The following is a 21,734-nucleotide window of genomic DNA, read 5'->3' as shown; positions in this document are numbered from 1 at the left end:
ACATTGGACTAATCTCCGTCAAGATTTATGACAGAGATGTCGTGGAATAAAGAATTCTTTTTATTTCTGTCCTATACTACTTTGACAACCTGTTCGAATTATTCCATATACCGTTGCTTTGATTGTATAAATTAATTATTAAAATTAATATAAAATTTAGAATTCTTGTTTGTATTGGTATAGCGTTGAGTTGCAATCTGGATGTAGGATTGAGTCGAACATTGGACTAATCTCCGTCAAGATTTATGACAGAGATGTCGTGGAATAAAGAATTCTTTTTATTTCTGTCCTATACTACTTTGACAACCTGTTCGAATTATTCCATATACCGTTGCTTTGATTGTATAAATTAATTATTAAAATTAATATAAAATTTAGAATTCTCGTTTGTATTGGTATAGCGTTGAGTTGCAATCTGGATGTAGGATTGAGTCAAACATTGGACTAATCTCCGTCAAGATTTATGACAGAGATGTCGTGGAATAAAGAATTCTTTTTATTTCTGTCCTATACTACTTTGACAACCTGTTCGAATTATTCCATATACCGTTGCTTTGATTATATAAATTAATTATTAAAATTAATATGAATTCAGAATTCTTGTTTGTATTGGTATAGCGTTGAGTTGGAGTCTGGATCAGTAACGTGAAGATTTATTTTTATTCTATCTATACAAGTAATTCTATATATCCATACTTTGATTATACAGATTAATCAGTTTACAAATTTCCTCGATGAATAATTCGTTCCATTGATCCAATCTGCAGAGCTGTTCATTAATACCCACCAGTCTAAGATAATCACCTTTAGCTATAAACTCCAGGACGCTGTATTGCTAATCTATCGGAGTAATTCAATTTCGACCCAATTAACGTCGATTAGATAAATTAATAGTCAGGGATTAATGAATTTATTAATCACTAGTTATTTGTCTGCAGAGTGATACTCGCGTGAACGTGAAATATCGATCATCGTCTATTTTCGATCGATCCAATGTCAACTGCATAAATTACTACTAATTATCTGTCCACGGAGATATTCAGTAATACTCTGCTCGATCTAAGATAACCTTCAGCTATCAGCTACTCGTCGTCACCATCCTACTTTATATTCGATCTTGATCCAATTAAGATCGACTATATAAACCTGTCAATAGACTGACACTGAGAACAGAAATTCTAAAATCAGTCCATCTAAATCCACCGAACTATAAAATTTAGTTACCACTCTCATTTTACTGCCTTGTCCTAAATAATTCGAAACTCGCGTCGCAACCTCGTGATTCGACCTCAGACTATACCATCATCGACCATGCGTGTTAACCGTGTCCAAGTTTACACGATCGTCTACACTGGCTACTACCAGTAGGATGTTAGTTGCATCAGTTAGCGCAGTATGTTAGAGCGAGGAGGACAAAGAGTGGTCATGACGAAGCCCTATTCGATCGTGGGCAGAGCATAAGGTCTAAAATTCCGTGTTCCTGGTGGCAGAAGGTTCGACAATTCGGCTGCTTGGAATTGTCCGCGCTGGTGCAAATAGAAATACAGAGAAGCAAGGAGAGAAAGGCTGGCGGCACAGAGGGAAAGGGAGCGAAAAGGAGAGAAAGCGCGGAATCAAGCGATGTACGTTTCCTCTTTGTTAACCCATTCCCTTTCTCTTGACCTAGTCTTCTGGATCGGCTCTATTGTGCACACCAGAATTAACCCTTGAGCTCAAGGTGCCTCTGCACATGGACGCACACGCACACTTCCGCGGTCTTCCTAAGAATCACGTGTCGGCCTGGCTTGTTCTTTCAAAAGTGCATCGTCCTTCTCCGGACTATCATCTTTTGTGTACGGTGTCCGAGAGACAAAGGACTCGAGATTACCGTCTTGATTTGCGTCAATGTTGTTAGCTCTACAACGGGATGATTCGAATAAAGGGCTGCACGAGACACATTCTTCTGCCTGGCTTTTAGGGTGACTCGCGTATGAGATTTGTGTTCCTTATTCCGGGTTTACGTTCTTCATGCGTGGAATGGAATATGTTTTTAAAATTCTGTTGAATTCTGACAAAAATAATCCGACAGTGATATAAAAGTGGTTTAAGTCTAAACGTTAAGAGTCGTACTCCAAATATGCTATTAATTAAGAAAGAAGTAATTAACATTCTAACAATTGAATTTTGCTTGTTATTTTATCGGGAATGATTTTACTTTATTTTAATATAAACGAATGCTTTAATATACACGAAGTGATATTATTATTCCTCTTACATTTTCAACTTATGACTTTTATAATTCCCAACACATGTCGTAGTTCTGTTTACTGTCAATATAAGGTAACTGGAGATAATTTCTCTTTACACAATTTATATATATTTTGTATCGTTAGTGTATCATACTGTCCTATTTTCTGAATATTAAAGTTAGAATAAAATTTTTATACGAAGATTGTTCTATTCGATGTACGAAAATTTATGCAATACTTGAGCATGTTTCCATTTTTACCAATTTGTATATTTAGCGATGTATTAGGATTCGAGTTAAAAATTTTAATCGAGCCGGAAATTTAATCTAGAATTGAAGAAAAGGAGGAAGAAAATAAGACAGTGTCTCGTTACGTTTCAGCCAGTAGGTGATACACCTAATCGAAGATCGTCAGCCGAGCAATAAATCTTGTTGGCATTTATAGAGTCTCTGGATGCATTTGTAAAAGAGTCCCTAGGTATCCCTGGGATGTGACCAGGGCAGAAAATCGAATTCCTTGGGAAACTCTGTACACTTTCGTGACCGATTGGTAACCATTAAATGTCGATCACGTCTGCACTATTTACACAGCACTTTATTAGCTACTACTACGTAAATATTTATCCGAACAGCTTCTAGTTACTTTGCCGAGATTGAACACATCTAAGCGTAGAGGCATTAAGTATCTTCCGTTCCCGTTCAATCTTTCATCGAATCTTCTCGAAACGCTTAATTTTATACACCCTATCATCGTTAACTTCGATTCTATCTGTCCACAACCGTGTTGCCTGAAAAGTAAATAAATGGTGCAGTAGGAAATTTTAATTCGCTGTGATTAATTGATCTATTTATAAATACTTTAATTTAAGAAAATATTTTGACTTGCAGACCTAGCTTTTGAATAATTCTTCGTAATTAATAGCAAAAGGACGAACAAAATTACAATATTAAAATTTTGTAATGTCGAAGATATTATTGTACACAAAATTATAAGGGATAAATCTAGAAGTAAGTGAAAGAAAGACTAAAAAAGGTAACAAAGAGATTAAAAAATAATTTATTTCTTCCACTGTTTCCTGTAATGTCATATTTTTATGCGATTATGCCAAAAACCAGTAGTCTAGCTCTTGTAAAGCAACGAAAAAGCGATTGTTCCGCGAGATTAAAAGCTTCGAGTAGAAAAAGTCGGCATAAGTCAGACAGGCCATTCTACTTGGCTTCCCGACCGCGATAAAGTTCCCAGGTTATAAAAGTTTATTATACTTTTTATATGGATTTTACACTTTCTTCGTGGAGCTAGGGTGCAAGTATGCACGTCTGTGCATCGATGTAAAAATGGGTCGACCATCCTTTAGTAATAAATCCCGCCATAGTCGACTCAATGAAAACTCATTCGTCACTCCGTCAAAAGAAACGTATTTTTGGCGCAGCGAAATTTGTTCAAATTTCCAGACGAACTTTAAATCCTTAAAACGCCACCTATTAGTGGCTGCAAATTGCTCCTCACATTTTATCTCTTTTTTTTATACTTTACAAAGGAAATGACTCTCCGTGTAAAAAAATTCTCGCTTTTCGTACAAATTCATACGAGAACATATTTTATTTTATTCCTCCTTCTCAAAAATTTGTATGTTTTCGTTTTCCTTTTTCTCCTCTCCTTCTCTGTAAAAATTATGGATACAGAGATGAAAACGATTATACGAGTAGTAATATCGTGGATTTTTTAATTCTGTTAAAATTGAAATCGATAAATTTATTATCGATTAAAATCGACAAACTGATTACGTTTCGGATACTTTTCTAATCTAATTTTCTTCCTTTTTTCTCTCTTTCTCTTTTTTTTTTTTTTTTCTTTGTAAGAGTGAATGTAGAGGTGAAGATGATTATAGTAGTGATGTAATGGGTTTTTTAATTCTATTAAAATTGCAATCGATAAACTGATTACCCGTGAGTAGTAATACCGTGAACTAGCAAATAGAAATAAACTTGAGATGAGATGCATAAATGCGTGCCAGCGACATACTTTTCTACAAAGTATTTCATTACAGATATTAAAGCTTAACACTAGGGACTGGTGGTAAATATTTATGCGACAAATATGGTATTAATCGATAGATCGAATCTCACGCGACTAATATAAACGTCATGAACAAGTAAATACACGTGTTGTATAATAAATTATAATTTACCGCAGACTTTACGAGCAGATTAATACGTGTAACGTGTAATGAGTTTAATCGTTTACGGTTCGAGTCACATTCGACATTTTATGCTAATATTTTATTGGTCCGCTTCGAGCCAGTTTTTTATATTCTTGTAACAAGCGATACATCTGCTTTCATATATTTTCGTTAAATCCAGTTTCAATAGCGTACGAAATAAATTGTAACGATAAATTTTATATGAAAAATTAAGAGGAATGAAATAAAATGTAAAATTAATAAAATTGGTATCTCACAACATATAATAAATGCAATATATAATAATATTTAATTTTTAATATATAAATTTGTAATAGAAGTATCGATTAAAATTTTTCAGAAATATTTAAATTACAGCAGATTTATCAAAATAGTAACACTTTTTAGTAACATCCTTTACTTGCCTAATAATCTTCCTCGTGCTTCTCTAACCCGAGGTCGCGTGACATGGGCCAGATTTGTGTCCACGTCTGAGACACGAGTCTTTTAGGGTGCCGACGAGGATGAGTTGGCAAAGCCTGAAATGAAATGCACATCCTCTTTTTCTTCTTCTTTTCTCCTCTTCCTTTCATTGCACAGAGCTAACACAAATTAGCCATTTACTCGAACCCCTTTCTAAATAGTTACGCAATCTTTTAAGAGCACGTCTCGGTGTTCTTAGACATAAATGGTCGTAGAGTAGTAAACGAGCTGTGCACAGGTCAAACCGAGCAACTTTGCTTCCTGAATTTTTTTAAATCTCAATCTTAAGTCACTTGATCGACACTTGACATTTTATATCTCGAATAAATTTCCACTTCCTGTTTTATGGAATTAATTCTTCCGCCGAATGAGAAGTTCCAAGTACCCATTTAAACCTCTTATAAAATTCCTAATAATCCTCTTTAACATAACAATAACCTATTGACCACACGGGTGGTGAGCACTTAATTAGGAAAGTTTCGTCCCGTGGTCGTCGAACCATATCTCATCTCTCTCCCTCATGGTACTCTTCCTAATTTTCTCTCGAATGGGAAATCGCATGGTGAAACTTTCTTTCGAGCAAACAGTATTATCAGAAAGATTATCAGACGAGTAATTTTAATAAAATTAATATACAGAAGTATTATCGATGATCCTCCATCTGCTTAATGGATTATAGCAAATGATTAAAGAAACGAGTTCTCCGATAATACGATATTTTGATAGTATCTTCTAAAACTGATTTAATTCTCATATAACATGAGTGTCGAATAAAATTCATATTTTACTTACCATGTAGGTTTAGCGTCGATAGATCCAACATTATTCAGTTTAATTATAGTAACGATTTAAAATACGTAATAATCGGAATGCACGAGAGGAAGGATAGTAATTCATAAAAGACACGAAGAAATACCTTGAATATTCGCAAGCATCGTAAAATATCAGCAAAAGAAAGAATTAGCCAGGAATTCTTTGACATCGTGACACGATTCTCATGAACGCGATGTGGAGCAATTGTACAACAGAAGTGGTTTTACAGACCGCCGTGGAAACGAGTTATGGCGAATCGTAACATGGTGGAAACCATAAAATTTCGCTTTTGAAAATAAACTGGAAGAGCTTTGGGTCAAGTTTCTCATCGATAAGAGAAATTTAAGGAGCTTGGCTTTGTTTGGTATGCATCACCACGATGTCACGCATTTCCATTTAAATTAACGTTTGTGTAATATAAATGAAAATTCGAGATTAACTTCTTACGTTGAGTTCAGAACGCCAGAACGAAAGAAAATGTTTCGTGGAATTCTGGAAATTTGTGATTTTAACGCTTGGTGAGATATAATAGCGTGTGAGAATCTAGGAATTCACTGAGCTGAGGGATCAGATTTTCCAACGGAATAGGAAACCACTAATGAAAACTCGCTGAAATTTTTCAAGAATCAAGAATCTACACAACTATACTCTATGCATCTGTACACGAAATTAAGTACTTCGTTACTAATCAAAGAAGAAAATATACAGTAATTAAGATACGATGCTATAATACAAAATTATAAAAAAGAAAAAGGAATTTTATTTCTCACTATAGATGAGGTGTAATTTCCGCTAATTACCAGAAGATATAGATCTGCATACGAAAAAGATTACATTGGACTCTGTTATTTCTTTCTAATATTTATTTTTCAAATTAAGTCAACTGTAAAGATACTCCTGCTGCCAGAGACTAATATTCAAATTACCATAGCAAGATCTCCCACAGCATGAAGATCTTTAAACCTCGAGCACGTCCCTGTCACGAAATCGCAGGGAACGACAAAGGACCCATAAATTCTGGAAATTTTCACGAAATAAAAACCTATACTTCCTAGCAAATTATATAGGCTTATATTATCTCTTTCTCGAATATTCATTTGTAAAATTTAAAAAATTATTAAGACATTATCAGAGGTCAAGTATCACCTCCATCGATATTCCTCAGTAGAGTCTGAACCCTCCGAGTGAAATCTCCAACATCCCTGTCACGAAATTCTTGGGAACGATATATGGACCCATAAATTCCAGAAATTTGCACGAAATAAAAACCTACACTTCCCGGAAAATTATATAGGCCTGTATTATCTCTTTCTCGAATATTCATTTTTCAAATTAAGAAGATTATTAAGACGCTGTCAGAGGTCAAGTACCACCTCCATCGATATTACTCAGTAGAGTCTGAACCCTCCGAGTGAAATCTCCAACATCCCCACGATTTTTGAACCCCATGCATGTTCCTTCGCGATCTCGTCGCAGAATCGCTGCACGATTTCACGGATGGTCGACTAAGTATCCGGATGTTCCCCTCGGTGGGCCAGCATCCGCTCATTTCCAGACGGAACAGACCTAAACCGCGCCGCTATCCGTCATGGATAATCTTGCCTCGTGCTCTTCGTGATCTTCCGCGACCACGGGGATTCCTCGTCCGGGAAATCCATGATTTTAGATTCTGCCTACGTGGTACGAAGAAGAAGACGACGCACGTGATCCACTGGCCGAAGTAGTTTTAGGGCTTCGTCGCGTCTGTATGCTAATCGGGGTTCGTTATTTTCATGCAAACGAGACGGCCCAACGTGAATGCTGCTAAAGGATACGTCATAATAAACGCAGACTAACAAAGCTCTTTTTTAGCTTCCATTCTTTTCCTCTCTGTCCCCGTGTGTTTCTCCTTTTCTCCCTGTCCTCTTGCTAGGCCACGAACCACTCGGCTTGAAGTTTCTTGTATTCCATGAATTTTTCTGGCCGGATAAAACGGCTGGTGTTTACCCCTCGGTTTTGTTCCGCTCGTTTAAGACACTCGTCTGTTTGAGCCTGAACTATTTGACATGAAGAAAGGTTGGTTTATTCGGGGCTTGAAGAGGTTTCAACATTGGAATTTATGAAGTAGAGCGGATTTTCCTGCACACAGCGTATGCAGCCGATAGGAATTAATAGTGCCGTGTGTTAGGCTCGCGCGTATGAAACGTTTTATCGATTCGAACTTTGACTGTGTTTAGTTACTTTGAAACATATTTTGTCAGCGCCTATTTTGTTCGAATAATTTCCATGTGTATTCTGCCTCGGTGATTAGCTGATACGATTATCTTGCGTTCGTCCCAAAGTTAATAAAAATCGAGGAATGAAGAACATAGGAAAATATTGTATGAAACTTTGTTTTGATTGTCTACATAATTTTTACCTAAATTCCGAATCTATTTGATCAGTCAAAAAATAGCCTAGGTCCTGGAAGAGTTAAAAATCTGTGCAAGATAAATCGCCCTTAGAAGGAACTTGGCAAGGCTTTGTGACCCCATAGAATTCCTGCATGATCATCTTCGATAAATAAAATCATCACTCAGCAAAATTGGCAGCTTGTTCGTTTAATCTATACCCATTTCGTCCATCCCCCTACGTCAGCCACTCGTAGGAGAAAAGCTTGGCAAAATTTCTCGTTCAGCTCGTGAAAATTCATAATCGTCCCCGACAAATATAATTATCGTGCAGCAAAGCTGATATCCCATTTGCTCAACCTACATCCATCTCGTCTACCCATTTATTCCCGTTTTTGCCACGATTACGAACGCGTTTATCCTTAAACACGCTGCGAATCCCCTCGAACGTAATAACTCGCATCGCGGCGCTGTTTTGGAAAAAGGAAACACGATGTATCATACTGAACAAAAGGACCACGACGATTTTTCACCTGTACCAGCACGCTCTGTCTCCCTTTAATCGCTTGGTACGTGGACGCGCAACAGAGAAGCGCGGATCACCCCGTGCCCCCCTAACCTCGCTTCGCGTCCACGAGGACATTACCAAAATTAACCGGGAAAAATTCGCGTGGTGGTCGGAATCGGTTTAAAAATGAATTAAAAACGCACAGCAGCGGGGTAAACGAGATAATTCCCGGCGCGTTTGCAGCGAAGGGAGAGAAAAAAGGCGGAGGTGGAAGAGAGAAAAGCGAAGAGGGTCGCGTTTGCCTTTGAACCGGGAATCAAGCTCGCAAATACCGCGTCAGAGGGTAAGACGAAACCTTCGAGGTAACCGGAAGGAGGCTGGCAAATGTGAAGAGCACCCTAACTCGGCAGCGTGTGTACACTTCACGCTCGAGATGATTTATATCCTCTTGGACGGAATCGGGGATCTCAAAATGCCTGGTTGCTGCAGCGATTCCGTTCGTCCATGCGTGCAACTGGCTGGAATTCTCGTGCCAACAGACAGTTCCCAATATCATCTCTCCTTGCCGCGTTCGAGGCTTAGCCTAATGCGTTCTCCACGCTTGCCTATGGCCAGAGGTCCAAAAGGTTCCGAAGGTAACTAAGGTATAACTTCGAACGGCTATATGGAAGTCCTTATCGAAACGGTTCTGATTATAAGCAACTTTTAATTGAAGCAACTGTGAGTTTGTTGTATGACAACCGTATATTTATTATAAAATTATAATTTACACACGTCTTACATCCTAATTGTTCACTCTCACGCTTCTTATAACAAGCTGAACTTCCTTATAACGTATTGACTCTCATTCATAGCAACTGCACAACACCACGCATTCTAGATCTTCCATTCGTACTTCTAAAAACATACATATCTATATTCGTGTCACTACTCGACCTCACACACTTGCATTCGCACCAATAAAACCAAATCCACAACAACTGCTACGTGAATCCTAATTTTTGGGTATATTCGTTTAAATTATACTCCTCGCATCAGCTTCCATGTGATATTATACTGTTGGAGTAGACGTAGAAAATTGATGACGTGCCTGAAAGAGGCTACATGTATTGGAAGAGTTTTCCCACTGTGGAAGAAAACCCAAAAATCCTGGGTCAGTTCTATAGAGCAGATGTACCCTGTCGGATGTGCTATCTCGAGTATTTCTGAAATAAAGCCTTTAACCTCTGTTGCAATACGACGATAAGCAAAGAATGCTTATGATAGAGTCGAGTGACAATTTAGGGATGCGTCTAGAGTGGTTGAAGTACCTAGCCTACCTAATCATTCTATTTACAAGCTTATTTTATTCTATTAAGAAGTTAACGATGCTATCTTAAGTCAATCCACCCAAAAACGACCTTACAGTTATTATAGGCCATTGATCGACTCTCTCAAAACCCTGTTAAAGAATTTTCTAAAACTGTCCTTGCACCCTTATTTAAAGCTAATAGTCTCGTCCATACAATCCTTCTGTGTGGTCACTTGTTGGTCACTTCCACATGTTGTTTATTATCCCTCATCTAGGAGTGTTGTCCCAAGTATTGTCATTTTGGAAATCTCACTTTGGAACCCTAGAAATATCCCATCCTAATTCATTAAAGATTAATAATATATGCACAGGGTACACTGACCACTTCGGTTGACTTTTTCTCTCTTTAATAACAATTCACTTGCCAAAATTTCTATCACTTTTTATTCTTTCTCTAATAACTAAATAATCGAAGATCATCGAGGTCCACCCTGTGTGTATTACGCGGTATATTTAATAAATTTTCTCATATCGTTTGTTGCGTCCCGAACACTAGGAGGAATTCGAATTAAACCGAACTGCAACCGGCTCGGAAGAAAACGAGCAATTCGAACACGCAGCGTGCGATTTTCCGACTTTTTACAGCTCTTTCGAGCTGTTGGTCTTTATAGTTTGTTAACTCTGTTCGCCTTGTTAGGACGGTATCGAGTTTGGCCAATTTTCACGGCTCTCTAGTCGAGGCTGGTTTTTCCGATGGAAGCCACGCAGAGGTCTGGGGCGTTGTTGAATTTTAAATGGGAGATTGAAGGGGAATGTACATAGGTAGAACGAAGATGTTTGCGTATGGATCACTGCTGTGGACACTGGACTGATGGTTCAGTTGATTTTAATGGGCGGCTGGTGTTGGTGTTGAGTGGAAGATGTAAAATATGGTTTGGGTGTGTGGAGAGGCTTAAGGAAATATCGATTAATCTGTTCACTCGATCGTTTCTTAATTAGAAAGTTTGATTGGGGCGTGAAGTGGAAAGTTTGTGTAGACAGTTAAATTGATAAATCTCGTCCATTTGTTATTGTTGTGAGTAAATGGATAAATTAATAAGAATATTTATTGAACGCAATAACAGCACAACATAAATTATAACTAAATCTCGTAAAATATATTCGCTTCTAATTGCGATATAATCTCTGGAGGACTCTCTCACACACAACGTTGTGGCAGTGGTTACATAGATTTTTAAGTATATAGATGTTGGGATGAATGGAACAAGTATGCATGGGGTTCCAATATGTAATGAATCAGGTTATTATGATAAATGAGCATGCGTGTAATGATTGAGGTGTGTGTAAATTGTGTATGTCAATGTAATGTATGAAGAAGAAAGAAGAAAAAAGAGTGATTTGGGATACGTTAGTTGCAATTGAGTTAAAATAGTGAGAAGTCCTGTGATAGAGTAATTGTGAGAAATTAATTATATTTAAACGTTATATTTGTGTTTTATAATCTTTCTAATTAAATAAAGAATTATTCTTGTTGTTATTAAATTTCATCCACCACTAACAAACGTCTATTTGTAATGACTGTCATTTACCTACTGATTGTTTTTTCGCGACTCTCTGTCATACTCGTCACACACACATTCTTCCACATAAACATTCCTCACACTCATACCACACATTCTATGACAACCACTACCACAATTGTTACAGTTTATTGGCTCGGTTCCTAGGAATATGAACATGCAGGAGTGATCAAGATAATAATTAAAATAATAATTGCACAGGTGGTTACTTTTGTAAACAATAAATGGGAAACATTCGTGAATTTCAAACGATTTATAAAATTGTGTTTGCCATCAAATGAAATGTATCCTCCTGGTGAAAATAATTTACATCTAAAGTTCAAACAGCTGTAGGCAAATTTCTATTTGCATTATCCAAACACGATTGAAACATCAAAATAAAAATGTGAAACATCCTCGTCCAAGGATTTTGTATCTCATTCGGATCAAAATCCAATTGAAGATCAACGATATGCTTGCCAATATAAAATAGATATCCTGACAATTTATGACCGAAATTTAAAACGAATTTCACGTGTCCAGGTTACGACCAGGCACTGAAAATTTTTCTTTTTCGTTTTCTGCATTTTTCTTCCTTTTTCCCCTATTTTTTTTCGTTACGCTTTGGTCGATTCTTTGCCTGCCTTTTTTCCGGACAGTGACGAAAATTTATTCGCAATATCCGCGTTAAGATTTCGCGATTAATTACAAGCTTCCATGCATGGACGACGATCCGCGGTCGGATTCAATTTCAAACGATGCGGCTGATATACCCGCTGGGTTGGGCAGATGCCCGGCTCTCCACTTCATCCTTGTACGTGCTTGTCTCGTTCACTAATATGAGTTGATTTGTGACTGAGGAGATGGACGTTAATCCCATTAGATTTTGAATTAGCTTGATGCGATATCCGGGCAAATAATACGTGGCCACTTGATAAAAATGAGGAGCTCGAATTCGCATAAATGTAAATCTGCCTTGTGTTAGCTTAGGATTAAATGAAACATAGAACGCATTGGATAGGTGCATTTGGAAGATGATAACAAAATTTTATCAAAGGAATTTTTACGATATTCCTGTCATATGAAATTGTTTTACGAAAATCGGTAAATAATTCCTGAATTTTTATTTTACGGATATAATGCATGATCATGATGCTGAATGTGCATGAATGATGCTGTATCATGATCAGAATCACAGAAAAATTAATGTTTTAAAGAATAGGAGTACACATGGTTCTATATAAATACAGTGGATAAAGTAAAATTGGGTTAACCTGGGATAAAAGAAATTTTACATAGGATTGAAACTATATTAACTCTTTGCACTCGAGAGGCTTCTTTCACTCGCCATTTGATAAAATTTCGAGATAGGTATTAATTAATGTCAAATTTAAGATAATATAACAGTGTGCGAAATATCGAAATCAAATAATTCTACGTGTTAATTATTATACGATTTCTTATTTACTGCTCAAAGAAATATCGTTAGCCTTGTAGCAGAAAATCTTTGAACCCCTCTTCTTCTTTAGCTAAAAGATCGTTGAGTGTTAAAGGGTTAATAGAGATATAATTATTAAAAGATTAATGATACGTGATATATTAAACTCTGATTGAATTTCAATCTATTTACATATTAAGTAAATTATTAGTATAATAGGAAACTACATTAAAATTTCAAAAGAATTAATATTAAATACTTAAGATGGAAAATAAATCTACGTACGTGATTATAGATAATTATTTTAGAAAATATAAGTCACAAGGTTTTATTTGAATAACATGTCATAAATTTCTTTTAATATATGACACTGATGAACAGATGGAGCCTCAATTTGAAATAATCGAATCGATATTTTCCCTTCTGAAATCGCAACGTAACTAATCGTTTTAATTAATAGTACAGCGGTATCGCTTAATTAACATTTGTTAATTATTCTAGAACATTAGAAGCGTCGACGAGACCATTAGAAAGTATTAAATCCGGCACTAAATTACAAGAATTCCCAATACACGTTCGAACCCGTGGTTTGTTTCAATTTGTGGCATGCTCATTTGGAATGCAGCCAGCATTTTTAATTCCACGTCTTTTTGCTCTGTTTCCTATAATATGCTTGTAACATTGACAAACGATCGCGCGTTGCCAATTATCCATATAGCGTGACTTTTTAAATATAACGCGTGTAATTTGCCTAACAAGTGCGAAATTAAACGCAAATTTAATCGTCTCATTATGAAAATTTGAATATTTCATTTCTCCGTCGTGAAAACTGGGAAACATAATTTTCACGTTATAAAAGATACAGTATCATTACCATCGCCATTACATCACCACCATTACCTTCATACTATCACCATCTTTATAAAGGCTCCATTAAATAAAAGCTTCCATAAAATTTGGAGAATTTAAAACATTTGGTCAATTACCATTTTGAAATTTCAAAAAATTGATATCTATGTAAAAATATTGAGAATAATATTATAAAACAAAATAAAAAACCTTTCTAAAAAACAAATTAAAAATAAATTAAAACACGTCAAATATAATTAAGGAGTTCATATCAGAAACGAATCTTGGGTATTTTAATAACTCGATAAATACCAAGCATGAAATATGTCAATTTTTAAATTACAAATTAAATTATTCATTTCCTTTAATGATACATTTCTACTAAACTAAAATAAAATAAAAATATAATTAACATCCTAGTCTATAATGCGTCAATTTTCTAAGAAAAAGAAAATTTATTAAATTTCTTTTTATAAAAACAATAAAATACAATTAAAGAGTTCATATCAGAAACGAAGCTTGTGTATTTTAATAACTCAATAAAGATCAAGCATAAAAATATGGCAATCTGTAAATTACGAATTAAATTATTCATTTCCGTTAATGATACATTTCTATAAAAATAATATAAATAATATAAAAATATAAAAAATATAAATATATAAAAATAAAGATAAAATAAAAATGTAATTAGCATCCTAGTTTATTCTAGTCTATAATGCGTCAATTTTCTAAGAAAAAGAAAATTTATTAAATTTGTTTTAATAAAAACAATAAATAAACCATTGACAGGATCGATTCCACGATGACGTGAGTCAACCTTCCAGCTACTATTGTACAATTCCCCATTACCTAAAAACCGAAAAGTAGGAAATCGAATAGGTATCACTTTCTATATAAACCCGTGAATTTCAAATCAGAAGACTCCCGCAAAACGTACACCCAAGACCGACCCAGAGACCCAGAGGAATGCATGCAAATAAGCGGCAATTTTTATAATGTACCCCTGTAGCGACGAAAATTCGCTTATTCGCGGAGAGGAATTTCTCAGGGAGCGAGAATCGAATTCGTGATAAGTCAACGAGAAAGGGTGACGAATAAGACTTGTCGAATCGGCGGGGTAGAATTTAAACGCGGCACGAATAGAAAATTCGCTAAACGGGTAAAATTATCGACGGGGTGAACCCGTGGGCGTGCGAAAGCTGGCCGTGGGCAGAAAACGCGTCGAAAATTGACAGTCGCGGCAAAAAGGCGGGGAGATTCGTTCGCCGATATGCAATTTCCGATCCAGTGGTTCCTGGTCCCTGGATTTTTTTTTTCCAACCCCATCCTCTCGACACTCGCAACGCGTAAACGAGTATTCCCGGACGTGTTGCGGCCGCGATTCAAACGCCAGCCGACTCTCGAGGGCCGCACGCGGTCCACAATGAAATCCATTCGACCTGATGAACAATGAAAATTATTTTCCCCGCGTATCGCGCGTCTCCGACGATACAAAGGACCCGCCATTATTGGAAAGAGGATTCCCTGTTAAATATTGAATCCGTTCAACGCAAACCGTCCTAGCGATTCCACCCTGTCGCTCGAACGTAATTTCTTTATACTTGTTCCACGACAAATTCCACCTTCCCTTGCTTCTCTTTACTTTTCCTTTTCACAGCGTTCCCTGGATTAGTTGATGGTATTGTATGCTTCGTTTATGGTGTTGGAGAATATGGAGAAGCGTGCTTTTATTCTCTAAATAATAAATTGGGCATTCGTTGGAAGGATGAAGGTTACACGACATAAATTTAATCAGTTTGGAACTGTCGATGCATTTAGGGTGATCAAAACACACAAAAATCGAGAAGATTCCTCCATCTCAAAGATGAAATCGTGGGAATTGTTTCATTTAATACCATAGTGAAACTCGAAGAGGTCGAGCGATCAGAATAATTCATGAATAATTATTTTTCGTACATCTATACACGAAATTTTTATGCACACGATACCATAATGGATAGCCACTATTAATCACTGTAATTTTATTATACACGCTGAACAAATTTCAGAATATTCCAAAAAAAGGTCTAAGTAACCAGAAAATTTCTCTCCGCAATTTTAATTTAATTACTATACCGATCTTCACGAGTATATTGAAAATTTTTGAACACGAGACTGAGGAGACTGCATCTACGCAAAGGAATTTCAAATTTGAAGGTAAATTCAAATTCAAATTTTCTCTGCACTTCGCCATTTTCGCGTTTCTGAAGCCGCGTGTCATTCTATTTCACTGGCCCGCAAACATCACGCGTAATCGCGACTGACACCATCAATGATCAAAGGAGAAATGCAAATAATCGAGTACATTCCTATCCCAGTGACGGAAACGCGCGTTTCGAGCGACGAAAATGCGGAGGACGTGAAAAAGCTTTGGAGAACGGCGCGAAAAAGAAGATGGCGTTTCCTCTTTCCTCGCACGCCGATGAACAAGTCTTTCCCCTTGCGTTTGATGTACCAACGAGCCCTTTTCAACTTCGGAAACGTTTCCTGCTTCCGGCCTGGCAATTAAGGCGAAGGTTCGCCGTTGTAAACGACGTTTAACACGCCTTCAGACGTCACCAGATACGTTTGCAACGTCCAGAATCATCGTGCCAACTTTTCAAACGAATTCGGTGGCAGTAACGACCCTGTGGCCGATCAAGAACAAGAAAATGTGACGTGTCAACGAAAATCGTAATTGAAGAGAGAGAAAAAAATAATAGAAACGAAGCCAACAATTTTAAAATTCGATTTTGTAATTGCAAACATTTTGCAAGACGAACGATTTCAAAATTTGTAATTCTTGCAGCAAGTTTTGATTTTTACTGAACAGGATTGACTGTGAATAATGAATAGGAAAAATAAGGAGAAAATGAAAGGAAATTTTCCTGCCATTGAATGTGCCGATATAAATCGTTTTTAATATTATTCGAATGAACGTAAATGTTTTTTCGGGTAAAATGTTTGTCGTATTTTATTTTATCTTTCTTTAAGTCCCGAAAAACAAGAGAATCGTAGTGCCATGGAACTGTTGACAGCAATCGTGGATTAAGCTTCTCGTCGAGAGCATGGTATCGAATGGTCGATTGTCTGGAAGAAGATCGATCGATCAGAGTCACAGCGATGATTGGTCCTATAAAGGACACTTAGAAAACAACGAAATTACAGTGGAAAATCGTCGAAAGCAAATTGCTCGAGACCTATCCTCAGTTGAACGTGCTCAATCCTGGATCGAAATTGCAGCTAAAGGTAGCAAGACTAAAACTCGATACGTGAGAAACATCTCGAACAATAAAATGGAACAGAAAGAAATTGGAACACGTTTAATCAATGTTTATCCCTGATTTAATTGCAACCACAAATTAGTTGCAAATTTTGACACTGAAGAAGAAAACTTGGCAGACGTAGACAGATTATTTATTCAGAATAACAGGTACCACGATCAGTTTATTGTACTTTGACATTTAGGTTACATATTTGACACTAGGAATGAAGAAGAAAACTTGGAGACGCAGACAAATTATTTATTCCGAATAACAGGTACCACGATCAGTTTATTGTACTTTGACATTTAGGTTACGACGTATTCTTCGTACTACTCTAGGATATTTTTATGGTTCAAAAGTGAGTTCATGGGAACACTTGGACCATCCACGTGCAAGGATTGTATGAACGAGACTGTTAGGTTTAAATAGGAGTGCAAGGACAGTCTTTAGGCAGCTTTGTAGGAAGTTTTTGGCAGAGTTTAGGTCAGAGGTAGTCTTAGGTGGATTTTAATGTGCACAGTCAAAGTACGTGACACTCATAGATCAATTCCTAGTCTAATTTTTTAGTTTATACTTTACTCCTAATATCATTTAGCTCGTAATAAACATATATTTTAGAATAAAATAACATCTCTTATCCTCTATATCTGCCAAAAACAGTATTCCTGTACTACTATTGTATGTGTGTATAGTATGTATGTATATAACTGACTACGTGTAAATCACATTGCAAAGTGGAGCATTTTGCATGATGTACCTGGTTAATCATTTCAATTAAACGTCGAGTGAAATAATAGGAATCTCGATACAATTCCAACTCTTCGAAGAGACTGTCAACACTTTGGCTTGTTTATATCGTTTCTCGGCGTATATTTACAGTAATTAAATTTAATACACGCGTGCATTGCCAGAATTCTAATTAGAACTCGGGACATATGCTTTATCATCTCCGGTCTATCTATCTAACTAGTGGTCGAGGTCGACGCCAGAGATACCCTAATGCTGTACTCCTAGCACGACTACGTTGCACCCAACAAACTTGGAATTATGCGATCATAATCTGCAGCAGCCCAGGTTTGTGAAACCTCCGTCGAACCGTCGACCATTTCGAACTTTATAAACCCAAAAATTTGCAACTACGACTCATTCGTCGACCGCAGTGATCTATATTCCTAGACGTGGTAGCAAACTACAAATCCCTAGGGACGATTAACCAAGGTCCCAGAACAGTCAATGAAACCTTGTCTCTGGGTACTAGATCGTGAATTTCAAAAATAAGATACATGATCTCGCAAATTCAAAGTTTATTAATAAGATATGAGGTTTAAGTTCCATGACTGAGAGAATTAGGATCCTAGTGTTCATCATCTCAAAATTTAAAGGCAAACTCTACAATAACACTGATTTAATACTTTGATCTAAAGATCCTTTACAGATCTTTCGTATTCTATTTGCTAGAATTTTCGTATCTTATCTCATAATTTTCCAATCTCAAGAAAAATATAATTATTCTCAGCAAAGCTCTTAATAGCCTTCGAATTCCGCTACTCTTCCTCCCAAATCATCGACTCTAACTCTAAGAAATTAATTTCATACACAGCGATGCAGAAATTAACTCGAGGAGTGGTAAAGCAAAGACATTTAAATCGAAAAGTCAATCTGCCTTGTCATGTCTTCAGGCGAGAACGACTCGTGAAATTGGTGAGAGCGCTTTCTCAGAGGATGCCTCGCTAAATCTCTGCAGATGCAGGAAACTTCGAAGTAATCCGAATTCTACTGTGAAAACGGCTCGTTCAGCGTATTCGGAAGTTAATCCAGGCCACGGCACGGCCGCTGGTAAATGTAACACATCCTGGCTACAAATTGACCGATCGAGAATGCCAGGATGATGGATCCGATTAGTCACGGATCGTCTCGTATTTCGTAGGCTAACTTACTCGATGCCTGGCACGATAACTCGGTCAAACTGGTCGAGCTGATTCCCGAACTATCCTCGATATCTTCCCTTAGGCACGAACGTGCGCGAATTTTCGCGAGTCTGTGAGATAGAGGACGCTTGCAAATCGTTCCCGATGGCAGATTACACTCGTTAAAAACTGCAACGGGCAGCGTCCATTCGCTTCTTTCGCAACGTTTTTCGAGACTACGATTTTTCCAAGTTTAAATTCGCGTAGGAAATCCAGAAGAATGCTCCGATTATCGGTACAGAATATCCGTAATATTAGACATTTCTCTGAGAGTTCTTTTAATTTCGTCAGAAGTTATCTCGTTAGAAGTTTCTTCGACCCTTTGTGGCCTTGTGTCCGTCTGTTCTTGACGTTCCTCTTCGATCCATCTTAATTTCGACGTAAGACTTGTGCTTTCGTGTCGTAATTTAATTTGACAGAAATACATATGTCGATATAGGTACTTGGTTCATTGAGATATCACAATAATAACGCGAAACTTCGAATAGAATCTTCTTTCGTTCGAAAGAAGACCTAACCTACCCTAACACCACTTAACTGATCAGGTGTTAATGTGAACACTGGTACCCCGTCTGTTTGGATGGACTATAGTCATTCGTGGGAACGTCAAACCTTCTTACATCCTGCAAAATAATGTCTAAACTATAAGATCGTCACACCAATTAACACTAAACGTAGCAAGCTGGGTCAAATAACCCGTTTCAAAATTTACTTTATAAATTGTTATTTCTTTCACTCATCTGACTTTCTGTAAATTCTCGTATTATCTGATTGTTTAATTTCTCGCTTTAACTTATTTTTCTATATTTTTCTTTTAACTTATTTTTTACCAAGAAAAATTCTTTGCATACCTGATATACCATAAAGGGTCATTTGCCCCCTATGGTAAGAATAGGTGTGTGTAAAATACCGGTACGTTTAGCGTTAATAAAGATCGACGATAGTGTCAAATTCGAGGGATGATACCGATCTGTCAGTGTACGAATTCCATAGAACGTTTCGTATGCGGCAACCTGGTAAGCTTCTCCAAAGAGATTAAAGCAATAGGAGCCGTGGAACAGCTAGAGAAATGCAGCAGTGGAAGATTATTCCACGTATTGCTTGGTATTTCGCGAAAATCCGTAGCCGCCAACTGTCCGTTCGCGCTAAAAGAACAATAGCTAAGCCGTGGCTCGTCCCTCATCGTCCGTTGCGTCCGAAAACGCCCGTTCTAGCGACGCTAAATAATATTTTCCGATACCACGGTCCTAGATTTCGTCCGTGTGAGCATTGTACACGCTAATTAGGTAGCCCATGCTCGACGGACCGCGATACTATAAGCAACACGTGGGAAACAGCGTGCGTGAATCGAATATTTTGAGGGCTAGTGTATCCGTTGTCATGTCCACCATGTACGACGAACAAAATGGCCGATGGCAGGTGTTAGAGTAACCTACGCGTTGGCTAGGACCGTGTCGAACAGATGGACAGGTCTAATGGACAGGATCCCCTTTGAGTCCTCTGCTTGTTGGCTCCATGAGACATGGGTAGGATTATCGTCACGAATCCTTTCGAGTCACGTTTGCCAGCGTTTTAGTAGAAATTTACGAGGAAGCTGGAAGTGTAATAAATAGGATTGGACAAGGATGAGCTCGAGAATCTTTTTAAGTAAAGCTTAAAGCTCAAATACTGTGATCCTTTTAACTGAACGATGTTTCGAGTTTTTAGAAAAATTTCGTTTTTGAGACAGAGAGCTCCTAGATCCCTCTGATTGTTACATCGACGAAACATGGATAAGATAATTATGATTAATTCTTTTGAATCATGTTTGGTAGCGTTTTAATAGAAATTTGAAAAAGATGGAAGTATTGACGAAGGTTGGAGCTGCTTAAAAAGATTCGTGAGTTCTTCCTCAACTAGTCTTATCTATTACAGGTTAAAACTTGTTATGATTACTATGACGTTTTTCACTACTATAATGATCTGAGTTTCTACAAGAGTTTTATTTCTGAGAAAAATAGGTTTTCACGATTTAATGGATGCATTTGGTGAGAATGTATAAACATTTTTGGTAATGTTTTCTGAAAAATTGGGTATATACAGATTTGATATCTTACGTATGATTTTACTCGTAAATTTTCATTTTCCATGACGATGTACGTGTTTTATTACAGACTCACGATCAAGGCAGGATGTCCAATGAACCTTGAAAATTTCCCGATGGATACGCAGAGATGTCCACTACAATTTGGCAGTTGTACGTTTGCGAATTTAAAGTACCTAAATTAGCGAAAATCAATATTTGGAAAGAAAAACATCTCCTCCCTATACTTTAAATTAAGAAGCTTAGAATCTCCAGAATTTCATTAGCAATTTCAGATCTTGGTCTCTCTCGTCTCTCCTTTCTTCTCTCTTAATATCCATGATGAATAAAATTTTTATGAATGTCATTAAAAAAAGAAATAATCTAACTGGATCGACAAAGTCACGACTAACAATAAGTATTACATGGGAAACAGATGATAATTGACTTTAGAAAAGATGGAAAACGAATTATCAGGGAAATACAATAAAAGCTCTCAGACATCCTGTCCCAAAGGCGCGAGATTAAAAAGATGAATTTACCCCCATAACTGAGTGACCCCGCGTAATTGTCGGTTCTTCTGTCACACCAATTAACACTAAACGTAGCAAGCTGGGTCAAATAACCCGTTTCAAAATTTACTTTATAAATTGTTATTTCTTTCACTCATCTGACTTTCTGTAAATTCTCGTATTATCTGA

The 21,734-nt window shown here is 37.0% G+C and overlaps 1 protein-coding gene across 1 annotated transcript in view; it reads left to right on the top strand.

Annotated features, from left to right (window-relative positions):
- Grd (GABA-gated ion channel) overlaps window positions 1-21,734 on the top strand; it is a 142,157-nt gene that overhangs the window by 114,188 nt on the left and 6,235 nt on the right. Inside the window, exon 6 of the mRNA XM_017904770.1 lies at window positions 21,125-21,207. Coding sequence (XP_017760259.1) covers window positions 21,125-21,207 — 83 coding nt within the window. The remainder of the gene's footprint in view (window positions 1-21,124; window positions 21,208-21,734) is intronic.

Source organism: Eufriesea mexicana, unplaced genomic scaffold (assembly GCF_001483705.2).
Source record: "Eufriesea mexicana isolate 0111107269 unplaced genomic scaffold, ASM148370v2 scaffold3255, whole genome shotgun sequence".
Taxonomy (NCBI): Eukaryota; Metazoa; Arthropoda; class Insecta; order Hymenoptera; family Apidae; genus Eufriesea; species Eufriesea mexicana.
The sequence above is the reverse complement of the archived record's forward strand: the minus strand, read 5'-3'. Positions and strand labels throughout refer to the sequence as shown.